The sequence below is a fragment of the Fonsecaea multimorphosa genome, assembly GCF_000836435.1.
Source record: "Fonsecaea multimorphosa CBS 102226 unplaced genomic scaffold supercont1.43, whole genome shotgun sequence".
Classification (NCBI taxonomy): Eukaryota; Fungi; Ascomycota; class Eurotiomycetes; order Chaetothyriales; family Herpotrichiellaceae; genus Fonsecaea; species Fonsecaea multimorphosa.
This window is the reverse complement of record NW_015971677.1, coordinates 13,513-28,378: the sequence shown is the minus strand read 5'-3', so window position 1 is coordinate 28,378 and position 14,866 is coordinate 13,513. Positions and strand designations below refer to the sequence as shown.

Here is a 14,866-nt window from a genome sequence, read left to right as displayed (position 1 = left end):
TCGAAACAAAGAGTCTGAAGGTGGAAGATCATCTGTAGGTAGGCTCGAGCTGCCCGCCCCGAGTCTGTTTCTCTTAGGAGCCCCAGAGATAAACCCTTTGTTCAAGGATCTGGCTGCGTCTCTTCAAATGGACGTCTACAAGGCGGTATATCAGGTCCAGATCACTGTCACATCGGTGCGCATGTGGAACATTGCAAGCTACACAAGGCGGCATACGCTAGGACTCAAGGATCTATCTCTTAAGCCTTTCACGGTCAGGCTGATCAGCACTATGATACGCCTGTCATATCCTGGCAAAGCAGGACACGAAGCGCCAATAAGACTGATCCTGTCTGCAGGGGATAGCATATCCGATGCCCCTCGCACGCTGGAACGTGTGTTCCCGTGGTCCCGTTGAGAAGACGATGTGATAACGATCATCGGGGCGCGAAAAGCACATATGAGCCCTTCCATTCCCCGGTCATGCTAAACGGAGGCGTCGGTGTTGCTGCACTGCAAATGCCTAATTTGCACTTCACCTTCGAAGATCTGTCATGGGAAAGGTCGACGACTACACAAGATCAGACCATCCATAAGAACATTCTGCCATCAGGCCTCGCAACACCAAGCTCACCGACTCAGAAACCTCACTCGGCCCCTCCGGAGCAGCCAACGAGTACGGGCACTATCTTCTCAAGGGAGAGCCCTGTCGGCCGCGAGGATGCCAAGGAGATCCCCCATTCCGTGGATCGACCGGGACAGCAATCTGAACTGGTATGATCCAGATGGCGGCTACAGAAGGGGCTACGATGATGATCAAGGTGAATAGCTACAAGAACACCCCCAACTCCAAAGGACACTCGGTAAGATTCTCAGGCTCGACCAGGGGAGGAGGTTCCAGCGTCACCAGCGATCGTGGCCGGAGTCGGCGTCGATGGAGAGGAGAGTATGTCACTACATGCACCAGTCTATGTCTACATCTACCATCCCCAATACCCTGCCATCGAGAAGCACCGTGGTGGAAATGCGCAGGCTCCTTTTGATTTTTCTGATTCTTGCCTTTACTGACATAGCATTCCTTCCCAAAATGGATGAATAGTGATCCCGAACGGCGCGCCCTCTCAGCCGTCTTCTCCGGCGTCCGACACCCTCGATCCGGCGACCGACCGTACCGTACCTCGGGGGGCCGCTCGTGCATCAACATCGAAGGCCCCTTTTACGACGAAGACTACGACCGGTGGGATTACTACGACACCAGCAGGCCCAGCGGGCCCAGGAGGCTGGACTACTGTCGGCACGGCGAAGTGGAAGTCGTGTGTTTACACTGCAACGGCAGCTATGGACATGGAGGGGACGGACGAGCTCGAAGCCGGGATCGCGATCGCGATCGCCGCCGACGTCGCCGCGGCGGCGTATACCGGACCCGCGATGGCGCTGAAATCATAGCATGCTACACCGGCGACTTTGAGTTCCCCTACGACGGCGGCGCACGTGGCGTCGATGGATACCCAGGAGAACGAGGACGTCGACCTCGACGACGACGGCGACGATCAGGTCATGGCTGGAGTCCAGATCGGCAATACGGCTTCGAGCCCATGTACGACTTTGGGCCGAGCGCCTCGGATTTTGATTTCGATTTCGAGCACGAGTCCGGCCTCGTCTATGACTACGACTTCGACCGTGACTTTGATGCTGGTTATGATTTCAGCTTCGATTGTGATTATGGAGACGGGACAGGGCGCAGGGAACGGAGGAGACGGGGGTCACGAAGGGATAGAGCGGCAGCAGACGACCTCTGGCGGGAAATGGACAGGATGGAGCGAAGAGCCGATGAGGCGGAGCGCTGGTTGTGGAGAGAGTACGGGGGCTGAATTTGGATTACATACCTATTCGTAGGAAAACAGAGGGTGCTATGTTCGTGTGCTTTTTGGTCTAGGATCAGGGAGGAGCAAAGAGCTAAGGCGAGAAGAGGCGAGAGCGGAAAGGGACCCAAAGAGATCCAGCGGCACGAACCATTGACCAATGGGGCATTATGAGCTCTCAATTCTCTTGTCTTCAAAGCCAAAAGGGCTTCCGTTTCAATCTCTCATGTTGCGGGACCCCAAGAAACGAGACATCGGACTCGATTTGATACCAGGCTGGGAAATATCCAGCTCGAGTTCAAGTCCGTAGCCAGCACCCAAATCCCGGCTCATATCCAAGGCTGGGAGGAGTCGCTCGCTCGCGCTCATGCCGGTCGATGCCATGCAATACACATCTGTAGAATAGCTCATAGTTCTGATGCTGATGCTGATGGCGGCGCTCATGCTCGTCTTTCGTTAACCGTCTGTTTTCGTGCTGGGAAAAAACACCAAACCCCCATCACATGGTCTTCCTCGCCTTCTTGTTCTTGTTCTTGTTCTTCTTCCCATTCCCTTCCCTCTTCCGTTTATTCCCTGCCTTAGGGGTCCCGAGTGTATTCCTCGCCCCGTGGCCCCCACTACCCATCATACTGCGATGTTTCTGCTCGATTGCCATTCGGACCCGGTCCATTTCCTCGTCCGAGTCGATTTCTGCCGTCGCGGTCGTGGGTTTTGCGGGGGTGCCTCTGTTAGTTTGGCGCGGTGTGGATCTGTTGGATGAATTGGGGATGTTGTCACGCTCTAAGTCTGAGTCTGAATCTGAATCCGAATCTGGGGCCGAGTCTGAGTCTGAAGCCGAGCTCAGGTCTGGGTCGTTTTCGTCATGGTCTTGACCCTGACCTTGTCGGGTGCTGGACCTTGATTTGCGCCTCTTGCCGTCAAACGAGCCAAATGTCTGCCGGCCGCTGGGTTGGTTGTTGTTCCAGATGTCTTCCTCTTCCTCTTCCTCTTCATCTTCATTCCGGCTACTTAACAGACCAAAGCGCGATCTTGCCGGATCGACTCTTTCATCATTGCCATTCGCGTCCGTATAGGACGGTTGTTTGTCTCCAGAAAATCTCATTTTCAGGTCCAGCACCCACTCGGTATCTGCGCCTTCGAAGCGGGTGAATGTGCTTGTTCCCCCTCTTGGAGCAATGCCCAACCCTGAATTTTGCGATGCATTTGTTGGCGTTGACGATCCGGCATAAGCAAGACCATTTGACGGTGTTCCAGGAGTAGAGGTGGCCGACGGGGAGGAAGTTGTACTATCTATCCTGCGTCGTTTTGCAAGTGGTTCGGTCGCTGGCGTCTGATGGGTTGTCGACGACGTTGGAGTGGATGTTGCGCTCCTCGGCGTCGTGGCAGCAGCAGCTCTTTGCATGAACTACATAGAGGGGATCAGGCAAGTCACAGACTTTGAATGTATGGTCCGCGACGGCGGCCCAGATGCAGAGTTCTATCTGCTCAAATAGGGTTTCAGACTCGAGACTCACCTTCATGTTCAGCAGTCGTGAAGACATTTGCTTCGGCTGCTGGTGCGAGGGCGTTCGCGCATTATGAGGTGTGCTGAAGTCTGCCATTTTGCTGTTTGTCACTGCGCCAGGAAGTATTCTTCAGCATGTGTATAAAGCGGGAACATGTACGATCCAATTCTTGACAGAGGTCAAGATGGCCACTCTTAATACCCGATGCAGCGGATGCGACAAGCTCAGGCGGGCACTGTCGTGAGACTGACGTGTGCTGCAATGTCGACTGTCTCAGTCGCGCGCAGTAACATCCATAGAGCTGTGCGTGGGTTTGGGGCAGAGACTGGATGTAAATTATTCAATGTCGCAAACAAAAGTTCAAAAGCCGGGGAGACGCTTCTTGCATCCCGCGAATTGCATCGGACCGGGGAAATATGTCGCCGATAGCCTTGCGTATGTGTGCAAGGCTGCACTCGCAGTGCCGCTACAGTGGCCCTCGATATTTGTACTGCATCTAAGATATACTCGTCGTGGAGACGCTGACAGTGGACTGGCTCACAACAGAGAGTCAGGAATTGAAGAAGTATTGCACGAACTCATCCATCATTCATTAGTCTACCTGTTTAGAGACGTTGTGGTTCAACCTGCGCACCGATGATGCTACGAACTGTCCGGTCTGATACTTTGAGTGAGGTTGTTTACCCAAGTATACCCCATTCTTTCCTTCATCTGTGATAGTGTTGAGTAACTCATGATGGTCTGGACTGTCAAGTGGGAGCTGTAATGCTGCGGACGCTCTTGAGATAGACATCGGCAGTACCTGCTGAGGCACCAAGCTGCGCTGTTTTCGGGCAACCTCGAATGCATCGTTGTGCCCATCATGGCGTTGGGAAAACACAACGGGGTTTAGGGTACCGCCCACTACGGCCTTCTCGCAGGTAAATGATGATGGTTTGTACTCTGTAGTCAGACACAGGCCAATTATTGTTTCTGCCCTTGAATGGTCGCTACCACTTTTCTCGAATGCTTCGACGCCCGGAATTCCAAATACCAGATACCTTGCCACGTACCAGTGTTCAAGGCACCGTCCGTGATAGGTATTGTTACACTTGCGCCAATGAGCGCCGATTTGATATGTGCCTAATCGACTTATGAGTGTGACCCATGACCCTCGGGGATTTCGATATACACTTACAGGCATGTCATCCAACCCTTCCGCCGAGTGTCTGTATAGGTTACCCTTCCTATCTTCGGGGGCAATCCTATCGAGCGCATCGCTCATATCCTCTCTTACATCACTGTCCCAATTTTCATTCAAAGAGAGCGCACACGAAGTGTGTTGTATAAAGAGGTGCAGAAGTCCGACTTTGTATTCCTTGATCTCCGGTAACGACGACACAACCTGGTCTGTGACGAGATAGGAGCCACGAGACTTGGCAGGAAGCGTAAACGTTTTCTGAAACCAGGCTGTAGACATGTTGGAACGAGTGTTTTGCGGGATGCAGCCTGGAGGACACTCAAAAGTAACGGAGATGGGGGCTGTCGTTTCGAAGGGATATAAGAGCAGACGAAAGGGGAGACCGAGAATGTACTGTGGAAATCCTGGGAATAAAGCAAGCACCAAGATCAGCACCGAAACAAACGTGAAGTATTTGGAATGAGTAATGTCCAAAGCCGGCATATCATATTAAGAGAACGATGGTGATGGTGAATGTCGAACTGCGGCATCGACAAGATGTTCACCAATACGTCATACGCTCTCGGCCAACCTTCCTGGGGGCAAGACACTTTCCTTTCTTCCTCTCAGGGGCTGTACTCGATACTCCAATCGATACATCAGCCCCATGGCACTCCTTGAAATTGCCTGCTTCAATCCGGACTCTGCCGTGGCAGCAAGTGAGGCCGGGGCAGATCGCATCGAACTCTGTGATAATGCAGATGTTGGAGGGACCACGCCACCCTTGAGTTGGCTTACCACTTTGCGCGACAAGATCAAGATACCTATTAATGTCATGGTTCGTCCCCGAGGCGGTGACTTTGTCTATTCGGTCGAAGAATTTCAGGAGATGAAAGACGTCATATTGAGGTTTAAACCAATTGCAGATGGCTTTGTCTTTGGCATCCTCAAGCATGACCGGAGTGTCGATGCTGTAAGCACCTCAGAATTGGTCAAGCTGGCTGCTCCTTTGCCGTGCACGTTCCATCGCGCATTTGACGAAACCACAGACTTGTTCCAGGCACTCGAGGACATCGATGGTTGTGGGATTCGTACCATTCTGACCTCTGGTGGAGCTTCCAGTGCCGTTCAAAACTGTGATGTTTTGGCCCAGCTTGTGAAGCAAGCAGGTGGTCGAGTTGTGGTCATGCCAGGTGGAGGCGTCAGGTCAACAAACATTGCGGAATTGAAAGCGAGGACGAATGCCCTTGTGTATCATTCTTCGGCCCTGATTGCGGGACAAAATATTGCTGATATAGCTGAGATCGGGCAGATGAAGGCGATACTGCACCCAAAGCCATGAACTGACGCTGTCGAGTTCCTGAAACGGTATATATATTGGCGGATGACATCTATTGAAAGCATTCGAAGTCTGGTGCTTCGAACATTCCCGCAGTCTACGATGTATCTGAGCCGAGTGCAGGACTGACTGCGGGTTTGTTGCTGGTTTGCCTCCTGGGCGAAGCAAAGCATCCAAGCTTCAATTCGAGCTGAGGCCTTGCGAGCCTCGCTTGACAGCTTGTCGGCCCACGTGTTGCTTGTATCTCCTCTGAGCGAATGACTGACCTGCTGTTTGGAATTGGTCAAGCGCATCTGCAAGCGGCTTCTGTAATTCTTGAACCGAGAAAAGGGTTGGGGGCCAAGAACTGATCATCAACGTCGAGATGTACGTCGGACCTTTTGACTTCATCACCTTTACAGCAAGTCCCAGATATCAAATTAGCACCGAATTGACTGTGAAGCCACATTGCACTGCTCACTATGGCCAACTCACCTGAGTCTAACCCCCAGGCAGGTCTCCCACGACTCGAATACCCCGTTTCAATCGGCCGGAAGTTTGACGCTGATGGAAAAGTACTGCCTTTTCCCGGAAACACAATCATCTGCCATCTCTCTCCAGACCATGCTTTGTACCGCGCGACGCTAGGTCTGCACGACGCACTTGAAAGCCACAAGCTTGCGTCACTATACACCTTATTGCCGCCCGAAAGCTGGCACATGACTGTCTTCGAAGGCGTTACCGATCAGACTCGGAAGCCCCATGCCTGGCCGGCAGATTTGCCTCTCGACGCCCCTCTGGATAGGTGCACAGATCTCTTCAAGGAGAAGCTCAAAGGCTTTGATTTCGACAGCGAGCCGCCATTTCAACTGACCGTCGTTGGCTACGATCCATTGATAGACGGTATTGCTTTGACAGTCGTCCCGGCGAGCGCCGCCGACGAAGCCAGGCTTCGCGGTCTTCGCGATCGCCTCTCCGAGCTCCTGCAGTTGCGCCATCCTACCCACGACTGGTATTCCTTCCACATCAGTCTCGCGTACATACTACGCCGTCTGGATAATCAGCAGCATCAGGAGCTTCGGGATTTTCTGGAGGAATATCGTCCCAAATTGCCCCTTCATTTCGAACTGGGGGCCCCGGAATTCTGCACCTTTGAGGACATGTTTGCTTTCAGTCGGCGTTTCTACTTGGGGAAAAGGTCCTGACTTGACATGGTCTAGAATATTGCAGGCTATACAGACGAGATCAAGCACGATGTCACATGTTGCTCGTTGGGAACACATGTAGACTCGGGGATAAATCATGTCTTTTGGTCAAATCATTCATTCTTTTGAGATTGTTCCGTCATCTAATACGAGAAACGTTTGTTGGAGCATGTCCTTGTTTGAGACCCGCCTCTTGAAGTCTTTCTTGGGGTCATTGCCACCCCTTTGCGCCCTATTGCATCAGGGGGCTGGTGACAGGATCAGGGTCACCCCACTGGAACCCATCGCCGCCACCCCACAAATCGAGATAGAAGTCCGGCCCGTTGAGGTCGGTCAGGCTGTGCGGGAAAAAGTCGTACGACACGCCACTGGATGTTGTCAGCGGGCTGGTAAACGCGTCGAAATGGCTCGGCGTTGTTGTGTCCGCTGGAGTCATGCCCGTACCAGCCGCACCTGCTGCCGCCGCAGCCACTGATGCCGATGCCGTTGCTGACGATGGTGTGAATGATGCTCTGGCGCCGGCTTCGGTTGCCTTGGTCAGGCTCTTGGCCATGTCGTTGAGGGCCATGGCGGCGAATTTGGCGGGCCAGAAGCTGACCCCGTGGGCAGCGAGAAGCGTCCGGTAGTACTTCAGGCGGCTGGCCCAGTATGTGGCGCGGTCCGGGTTGGGCGATAGCCGCTTGAGACTGGCCATGAAGGTGCCTGCAAGAGCCAGATTGAAGCCCGAGCCTGGGAGCACTGTGAATCAGCCCATTCTTTTCTCCCTTCCCTTCCCAAGGCTTGCAATCAATAGAAGGGGTATGGGGCAATGCGGCTTACATGACCACCAAAAAGCGCTCAACCTGTGGATCTGGAGAGTTTCGACCAGCGTGATGGCCTGCGTGGTGGACTCGATCGCCCGCTCCACAAAGCGGTCCAAAGGGAAGTTCCTCCGGTAGAGCTTTGGGAAGATGCCGCGGAGAAGCATTATTCTGGCCGTGATGTACGCGAGCTCCAGACTTCCTGAAGTCGTCAGTAACCAAAACTCAACGAGGAAGTCTTTCCAGCGCAGCCACGATGGCATCTCACCAGTCACATCGGGAAAGAAGCGCTGTATCAGGATCTGATCGAGGTGTTTGGAGCGCCAGACGTCCAACCCGGACTCAATCCTTTCCGCGATATCGACGATATGTTCGCCGCTGACTTCTCGAAGGCTAACGACGGAGCTGATGGTGAAAAAAATGGAGAGGATTTCGTCGAGAATGACGGTCAATGCGGCCATTGCCACGAAACAATGTATTCCTGTCACCAACTCTGGCCTCTTTGCGCCCGCTTCCGAGGAAGACGAGGAAGCCTCCTCAAAGTCAGACTCTGTCAGATTGAGTGTGGTGGTGTTGGAGGCGTTGATGAACGAAGGCCTCCCCAGAGCCATGGCAAACCTGGACCGCAGGGAGTCAGTCAATGGCCTCAGCGTGAGCAGGATGCCTGACTTACCATTTGTCTTGCATGTAAGCCGCCCACCATAGACGTTTCCTCCGTCGCTTTGTCGACTCTGGTATATTCCAGGTAGAGCAGTCAATGTTTAACCCCAGGTCGTGGCACATAGCCACGAGACATCCGATCGCCGCATACATTCCAGGAGCACTCGTACTCCTGCTGTAATCAGCCAAAGATGGTGGTACACACGGATATTGGCACTCACATTTTCCCTCGCAACGCTCTCTGAGTGAAAAGGATGGCGGCCTCGATCGTCTCCAGCGTCGGGGTTCGTGCTTCCAGGAGCAAAGACGCCGTCATATCTTCAATCAGGACATTATTGTGGAGCCCTTCCAGCTCTGGCGATGTGTATTTTGAGATGATGGCGATTGCATTCGTGAGCAGTCTGGACTGCTTCTGGCTTTTGATGAGACTTTCGTCCAGTAGTGGAATTGCAGGGTGGGACCTCTCGAGAAAGATCGCCTGCACCACCGAAGCACTCGGCTCTATCGAACGAGCACGATGGGTCGAGGAGGCGGACGCCACCGACGTGGATGAACCTGCACGTTCCTTCCCACTTTGATCAGATTAACCACCGCTAATGGGGTGTGAACCGCTTGGATCATACTCGAAAGTAAGCCTCGTGGGCAGGATCATTGCCAACGGGTTGATTCCGCTCGGCCACAAAGTAGACATCGTCAGTGCCACTCAACCCGACGTATTTCCCGTCGACTCCATTCCTTCGTGCTCCCGTCACATTGGCAGTGGGAACTACCAAGTGAGGGCCAGCATCACCAGAGTTGGCTGAAGTCCCGAGCGGTTCCTCCGAAGCATCGTCTTGAGCAGCCGGCCCCCGCGGCTTCACAGCAGGAGGCGATCCCGCTCGACGCTTCCGAGGAGACGGCTCCGAGCTGAACGTACACGGGATTGAGCGTCTGCTGCACAGCGCACAAGCGCCTTCTGCATCTCGAACACAGCAGATGCGCCGACGGCGACAATTGTCACAAGGCTTCTGCTTCCGCGACCGATACTTCCTCGCGGCGGGAAATTCGGCGGGAGACATTGCAGGAATTGGGATGCTACATGCCTGCTCGCGGAAGCCCTTTCAGCCTTTCTTTTTTGGTCAGATTCTAGGGCATTTGTCAATATAATCTATGGTATGCAACCGTGAATGATTGAAAGCGATGGGGCAAACACACCCTGGACCATCATGAGAAGTAGATGTGGGTAGATTTGATTGGAGTTTGTACATGGGGCTTGCGATAAGGCGAAGGCGCCCAATTGGTAGTAGGGTATTAATATCAGACAAGCCCATAAGACTTTTTGCAGCCTCTGGATGATAGGGCTGCATACTTGAAATCGCCTTTTCACCATTGAGATGATCTGCTGTGTCACCTGTGGCTTGACCGCTTGGCCTTATGGAGGGTAAGAAAATATGCTGAAAATGGGTGCCTGTGTGCCAAAAGGCTCAGACCTTGAGCAATGTCTATAGAATGGCGCACAAAGAAAATACATTGATTTCGTCTTGGACTAATCTGAACTCTCCCAAATCTCGTCATTCGAAACCCTCAGATTCCGCGCGCAACCACTCTTGCCAGATCAACTCCCGCGGCAGGCCAGCCCCTCCTTTTTTTTCCTTCGATGTTTGTGCGTATTGTGTCCGGGTTCACAAAAACCACCGGTATTCGGGAGTCGCGGGACCAGCGGCGAGGAGCTCGGACGGGATATCCTTTGCCTTGACGGTGCGTCCATCGCAGCGGTCTCTCCTCTTGTTGTCGAGGACCATCCAGGCGCCCAGCAGCAGGGTGAGAAGACAGCCACAGGCGCCAAAGATGGCCGTGGTCAGCAGGGCAGGCATGTACTTTGGGGCATCCTTGTTCTGGAAGATGTTGCTCGAAACGACGCCCATCATGTTGGCACAGGGCACGGCAATGGCCGTCAGCATGATGCGCTTGTTCTCGTCGGCGATGTTGTTGTTGTACCACACGTCGAGAATGACGCTGGGCGCGCTGGTTCCCCATGTCATCATAAAGCAGGCAAAGTACGCCACGTGTAGCTGCGTGTGCACGTCGACCGCCGCGTAAATGATGAAGCCGATGCACGTGAAAGCGAAGCCCAGCGCGACAAAGGGGAAACGTAGGCGCGTATAGTCGGACGCAAACGCCAGGAGGATCAGCATCACCGCGCCGGAGATGTTGGGCGCCACGGTATATAGGTTCGTCTTGACGGTGGAATAGCCCAGTCGGGAGACGATAACCGGTAGAAATAGGGACACGGACTGGAGAGGCACGCCTAGACAGATCTCGATGCCCAGTATGATCCAACTGGTGGGGTGCTTGAAGATGGCGAGGGCCGATCGGAGATTGAATTTCTCGCCCACAACCGCCGACGAGTCGACCTGGATTCGGTAGAAGGCGAGCTGCTTCTCCTCCGCCGTGAGGAACTTTGCGCTCTGCGCGTCGTAGGGTAGGTACCAGAACGCGAAGATGGCGAAGAGCATCGTGCAGCCGCCCTCGATGATGAAGAGGTATCTCCACCGCGCCAGACTCCCGGATCGGATCTGGAAGACTCCAAATGAGAGGAGTCCGCCGAACGCGGAAGCAATGGAAGATGCGGCGTAGAAGATGGCTAGACGGCGGGCGAGTTCGCCCCGGCGGTAGAAGGTTGTTTGGTAGTAGATGACTGTCCCCAGGGATTTGGATCAGCATTGGCTATCCATGTAGCTGTTACGAAATGTTTGCGCGCAAATAGGGCCAGAGAGAGGTAGGTAGACTGGAAACTTACCGAGTGGGAAAAAGGCACTTTCGGCCATACCCAAGAACCATCGTAGAGCCAGGAGGCCGCCGAAGTTGTAGACTGCAACAACCATCTAATGAATTCAGTTAATCATCCTGCCGCCGCTTGAAACAGAAAACGGGGTGGCAGTGCAGACGTGTACCAAAGCAGAGCAGGATACGACTGTAGGGGCACTGCTTGCAAGAACTTACCAAGCTGAAGAAGCCAAAGCTCATCATCATGATGGGCAAGACCCTGCTGGGGCCAAACTTCTTGCCGGCAACGCCGAGGAACGGAGCGGTGAGGACGTAGGGCACAAAAAACACCGACAGGATGATGTTGTAGTCGTCGCCCGTGAGATGCAGCGTCTGTTCCAGATGGGCCGTCTTGGCGTTGCCCAGGTTGGACTTGTCCAGCGAGTTGAAAAGGTACATGACGGCCAGGGTGGGCAGGATGCGTAGGTCAAACTTGCGCACCAAGCGCCGCTCGGCGGCGGGGTCGATGGCAATGCTGGCGGACACGCGGCGCGTCTCGCCCAGCGATGTCGTGGTCACGATCCCGTCCTCGACGACCTTGAGGTCTTCCTTGGTGTAATCCGTCAAGCTAGGAGTGGCCGCCACTGCCTTCATCTCGTCGGACGACATTTTGATAGTGCTGTAGCTAGTCGCTGCTGTTCCAGACGTGCTGTGTGTGGTGAGGTGGTTTTTGGCGGCGGTGAAGGAGTCGTGGGACTCGAATGCTCAAGGCAGACTGGATCTCGCGAGACTTGGTGCTGGATGACTGATGCCATGTTGACTTGGGCTCAGGGAGAGTCTTGACTTTATATTGCGTTGATGCGCGGAAACGTTGGTGAAGGAGGCAGAAACCGATTTTGCATTTTTGCACGGAGATGTGACGCAGCCTCGTTGGCCGTTGGGCTCCGGACGAGGCTGAGCCACGGTGAGCGGAATAAAGTGAACCAGCAGCCCAAGTTGCCCGCGGGCCAACGTCGAGCTCCATGCTGGCCGCCCTCTTTCTTTCTCCGTCTCGCCCAATGACTGTTTTCACCTACTCGCTTCGTTTCGCCGACGTCGGCAATTGAAGAGAGTTTTTCCGCCCGACCCTGGTAGACTGACTGGAGATGCCCGTCGCCGTCTATCATCCGCTCTTTCGCCTTACAAAGCTGTTCCCCTGCCGTTGCCCAACGCGCAACTCGCTGGCCGCCGCGTCCAGCAATTCCTGGGTCTGGTGATATTATGGACAGACATCGTTGGGCGGTGCATACGCCGAATATGCTGCTTCAGTGCAAAGAAAATTTCATGTCACAGCTGTTTTCATACCTAAATCGCGGCGTGATGGTCTTTGTCTGCGCTGATAGATATAACTGCTAGAATCTGCCGCCATGGAGCATGTGTTGCAGCCAAAGCGTTCAGAGGCTTCAGGAGCAAGGCCTTGTCGGTGATCCTATTCCCGCGAGGCTATTCAAACTGCATTCTGCCAATTCATTGGAGGCTTTGAGCGACGATGATGGCTAAAGAACTCGCACCTATGTCCCTAAAAGAGGAACATGTTGATAAAGATCGATTTTGCTTTGCGCCTTCGCGAAGTATTGCAGTGAAAGACGATGGATTCGTCGATACAGCCTTGTTTGGATTAGCCAATTCACATCCTTTCCCGGCATCTCGGCGTCGCCTCTCATCATCAAGTTTCGAATCAGACGATGTCGATATCGACGACTTTCAGACAGCGTTGCACAGTTTGGGTCTCTGCCAACTGGCACGTTGGTCGAAGCGAGCAGTTGGTATCACGAACCTTTGAACCGGCGGCCGACCAACATCCAGAAACAGTCTTTGCTATCCGCACACTACCCACCGACGTACGGAACCCTCGTCGATGAGGAAGTTGAGTGCCTCCAACTGAGTGCCAAAGTGGAAGCAGAAGACTCAAGATTCATATCGATAAGCCCCCAGCGCTTCTGGCTGGTATTTACCGTCATCTTGCTGGGATACTTCATCGCCTGTTTTGACTCCACTTTGATGGCATCGAGCCACCCTGTCATTACCTCTTACTTTGGCGCGTCACAGCTGGCATCGTGGTTGAGCACTGTATTTCTCATCACGAGTACAGCCTTTCAACCTCTGTTTGGACGCCTGTCAGACTCGATCGGAAGAAGACCGGTCTTCTTACTCGTCTTGGCAACTTTCGCAGTGACCACACTGTGGTGCGCCCTAGCAGGAAGTATTGAGAGTTTTATTGCAGCTCGAGCAGCGTGTGGATTAGGTGCCGGTGGTGCCATGTCGATGGGTCTGATCATCGTCAGTGACCTCGTCCGCATTGAACACCGAGGGGTGTTCCAATCACATATCAATCTCGTCTTTGGTTTGGGCTCGGCATGTGGTGCTGCCCTTGGCGGATGGCTTTGTGACAGCCTCGGGTGGAGGTGGGCATTTGGCGTACAGGTACCCGTCGTATGCTTATGCTTCCTCTTAGGTGTCTGCTTTATGCCGTCGATTGATGGTCCACGGTTACGCTGCGCTGAGAACCGCGGCAAGTGGCTCGCGCTCAAGACGTTCGACTGGTCGGGATCCGCCTCACTCATCACGGCGATCACTTCTCTCATCCTGGCACTGAACTTGGGAGGCAACATATTCCCGTGGACCTCGCCATTGGTGCTGGCATGTTTCACTATTGCTGCCATTGCAACATGTGTCTTCGTCCGGGTCGAGTTGAGGGCGAACCAGCCGCTGATGCCCCTCCACCTTCTTTGCCGGGCGCCCGTGGCGAATATGGTGTTTGCCAATCTGCTGGGGGGTATTGCTTCCAGCACAGTCCTATTCAACGCGCCTCTATTCTTCCGGGCTGTCCTGCTTACATCTGCTTCCAGTGCTGGCTTTCGACTTGGGGTACCAAGCCTGGTTGGGTCTTTAGCAGGCGTCTCCACAGGCTATATCATCACTTACACCAGACGGCTCAAGCCAACATTGGTATTCGGGGGGATTATGTATCTTGTCGGGTCGGTGGCTATTCTCTTCATGACCAAAAACACGTCCGCTACGGTGAGCATGATCCTCATCGCCGGTGTACCGTTGGGACAGGGATTCGTCTTTCCCAACACCATGATGAGCGCCCTGGCGGTGTCTGAGCAGGCCGAACAAGCAGTAGTGACGACAACTATTGGACTATGGCGGAATCTGGGAGTGGTCCTGGGTGTTGCTGTTTCCAGTCTGGTCTTCCAGGCCAGCCTGCTGCCGAATTTGGAGAGGTATATGGTGGACGAGGACGTTATTCGAAAAGTAAGATCGTCTGTGCAGACTATTGTGTTGCTGGAACCACAGATACAGGGACAAGGTTGGTCATTCCCGACTTCTCGTCGTCGACCCAGCAGAGAAGTGCTAACTCTTCATACAGTTATTGACGCATATGCTGCGTCTCTGCGGACCAGTTTTGTCTGCGCGCTGGTTGCTTCGATTCTGATTGTGAATCTTATTGTGCCTATTCACCTACCACGGCTGCGTAAGGGAAGCCAGGTACTAGTGAATGGCGGAGAGTGATTGGTGGCCCTTACATCTCGAAGTAGCCAGACCCCTGATGAGGCCCAGGGGGCTGCAGGAGGTCGACCACGACCATGT

The 14,866-nt window shown here is 53.9% G+C and overlaps 8 protein-coding genes across 8 annotated transcripts; 4 read left to right on the top strand and 4 right to left on the bottom strand.

Annotated features, from left to right (window-relative positions):
- Window positions 1–462: 462 nt before the first annotated feature.
- Z520_11775 (uncharacterized protein) lies at window positions 463–1,850 on the top strand (the record flags this gene model as incomplete). Its single annotated transcript, XM_016782263.1, has 2 exons — window positions 463–753; window positions 1,053–1,850. 2 exons carry the CDS (start codon window positions 463–465, stop codon window positions 1,848–1,850), a joined length of 1,089 nt encoding a protein of 362 aa, XP_016626578.1.
- A 490-nt stretch (window positions 1,851–2,340) lies between these two features.
- On the bottom strand, window positions 2,341–3,442 carry Z520_11774 (uncharacterized protein; the record flags this gene model as incomplete). The annotated part of the gene is made up of 2 exons (XM_016782262.1): window positions 2,341–3,246; window positions 3,356–3,442. The coding sequence occupies 2 exons, from the start codon at window positions 3,440–3,442 to the stop codon at window positions 2,341–2,343; spliced, it is 993 nt and encodes a 330-aa protein (XP_016626577.1).
- Window positions 3,443–4,309: 867 nt separating this feature from the next.
- Z520_11773 (uncharacterized protein) lies at window positions 4,310–4,805 on the bottom strand (the record flags this gene model as incomplete). Its single annotated transcript, XM_016782261.1, has 2 exons — window positions 4,310–4,468; window positions 4,524–4,805. 2 exons carry the CDS (start codon window positions 4,803–4,805, stop codon window positions 4,310–4,312), a joined length of 441 nt encoding a protein of 146 aa, XP_016626576.1.
- Window positions 4,806–5,172: 367 nt separating this feature from the next.
- On the top strand, window positions 5,173–5,847 carry Z520_11772 (uncharacterized protein; the record flags this gene model as incomplete). The annotated part of the gene is made up of 1 exon (XM_016782260.1): window positions 5,173–5,847. One exon carries the CDS (start codon window positions 5,173–5,175, stop codon window positions 5,845–5,847), a length of 675 nt encoding a protein of 224 aa, XP_016626575.1.
- Window positions 5,848–6,305: 458 nt separating this feature from the next.
- Window positions 6,306–7,028, top strand: Z520_11771 (uncharacterized protein; the record flags this gene model as incomplete). The annotated part of the gene is made up of 1 exon (XM_016782259.1): window positions 6,306–7,028. The coding sequence occupies one exon, from the start codon at window positions 6,306–6,308 to the stop codon at window positions 7,026–7,028; it is 723 nt and encodes a 240-aa protein (XP_016626574.1).
- A 232-nt stretch (window positions 7,029–7,260) lies between these two features.
- Window positions 7,261–9,546, bottom strand: Z520_11770 (uncharacterized protein; the record flags this gene model as incomplete). Its single annotated transcript, XM_016782258.1, has 6 exons — window positions 7,261–7,757; window positions 7,848–8,030; window positions 8,097–8,446; window positions 8,502–8,663; window positions 8,710–9,053; window positions 9,112–9,546. The coding sequence occupies 6 exons, from the start codon at window positions 9,544–9,546 to the stop codon at window positions 7,261–7,263; spliced, it is 1,971 nt and encodes a 656-aa protein (XP_016626573.1).
- A 603-nt stretch (window positions 9,547–10,149) lies between these two features.
- Z520_11769 (uncharacterized protein) lies at window positions 10,150–11,902 on the bottom strand (the record flags this gene model as incomplete). Its single annotated transcript, XM_016782257.1, has 3 exons — window positions 10,150–11,165; window positions 11,268–11,352; window positions 11,471–11,902. The coding sequence occupies 3 exons, from the start codon at window positions 11,900–11,902 to the stop codon at window positions 10,150–10,152; spliced, it is 1,533 nt and encodes a 510-aa protein (XP_016626572.1).
- Window positions 11,903–12,764: 862 nt separating this feature from the next.
- On the top strand, window positions 12,765–14,788 carry Z520_11768 (uncharacterized protein; the record flags this gene model as incomplete). The annotated part of the gene is made up of 3 exons (XM_016782256.1): window positions 12,765–13,034; window positions 13,085–14,585; window positions 14,646–14,788. 3 exons carry the CDS (start codon window positions 12,765–12,767, stop codon window positions 14,786–14,788), a joined length of 1,914 nt encoding a protein of 637 aa, XP_016626571.1.
- Window positions 14,789–14,866: the final 78 nt, after the last annotated feature.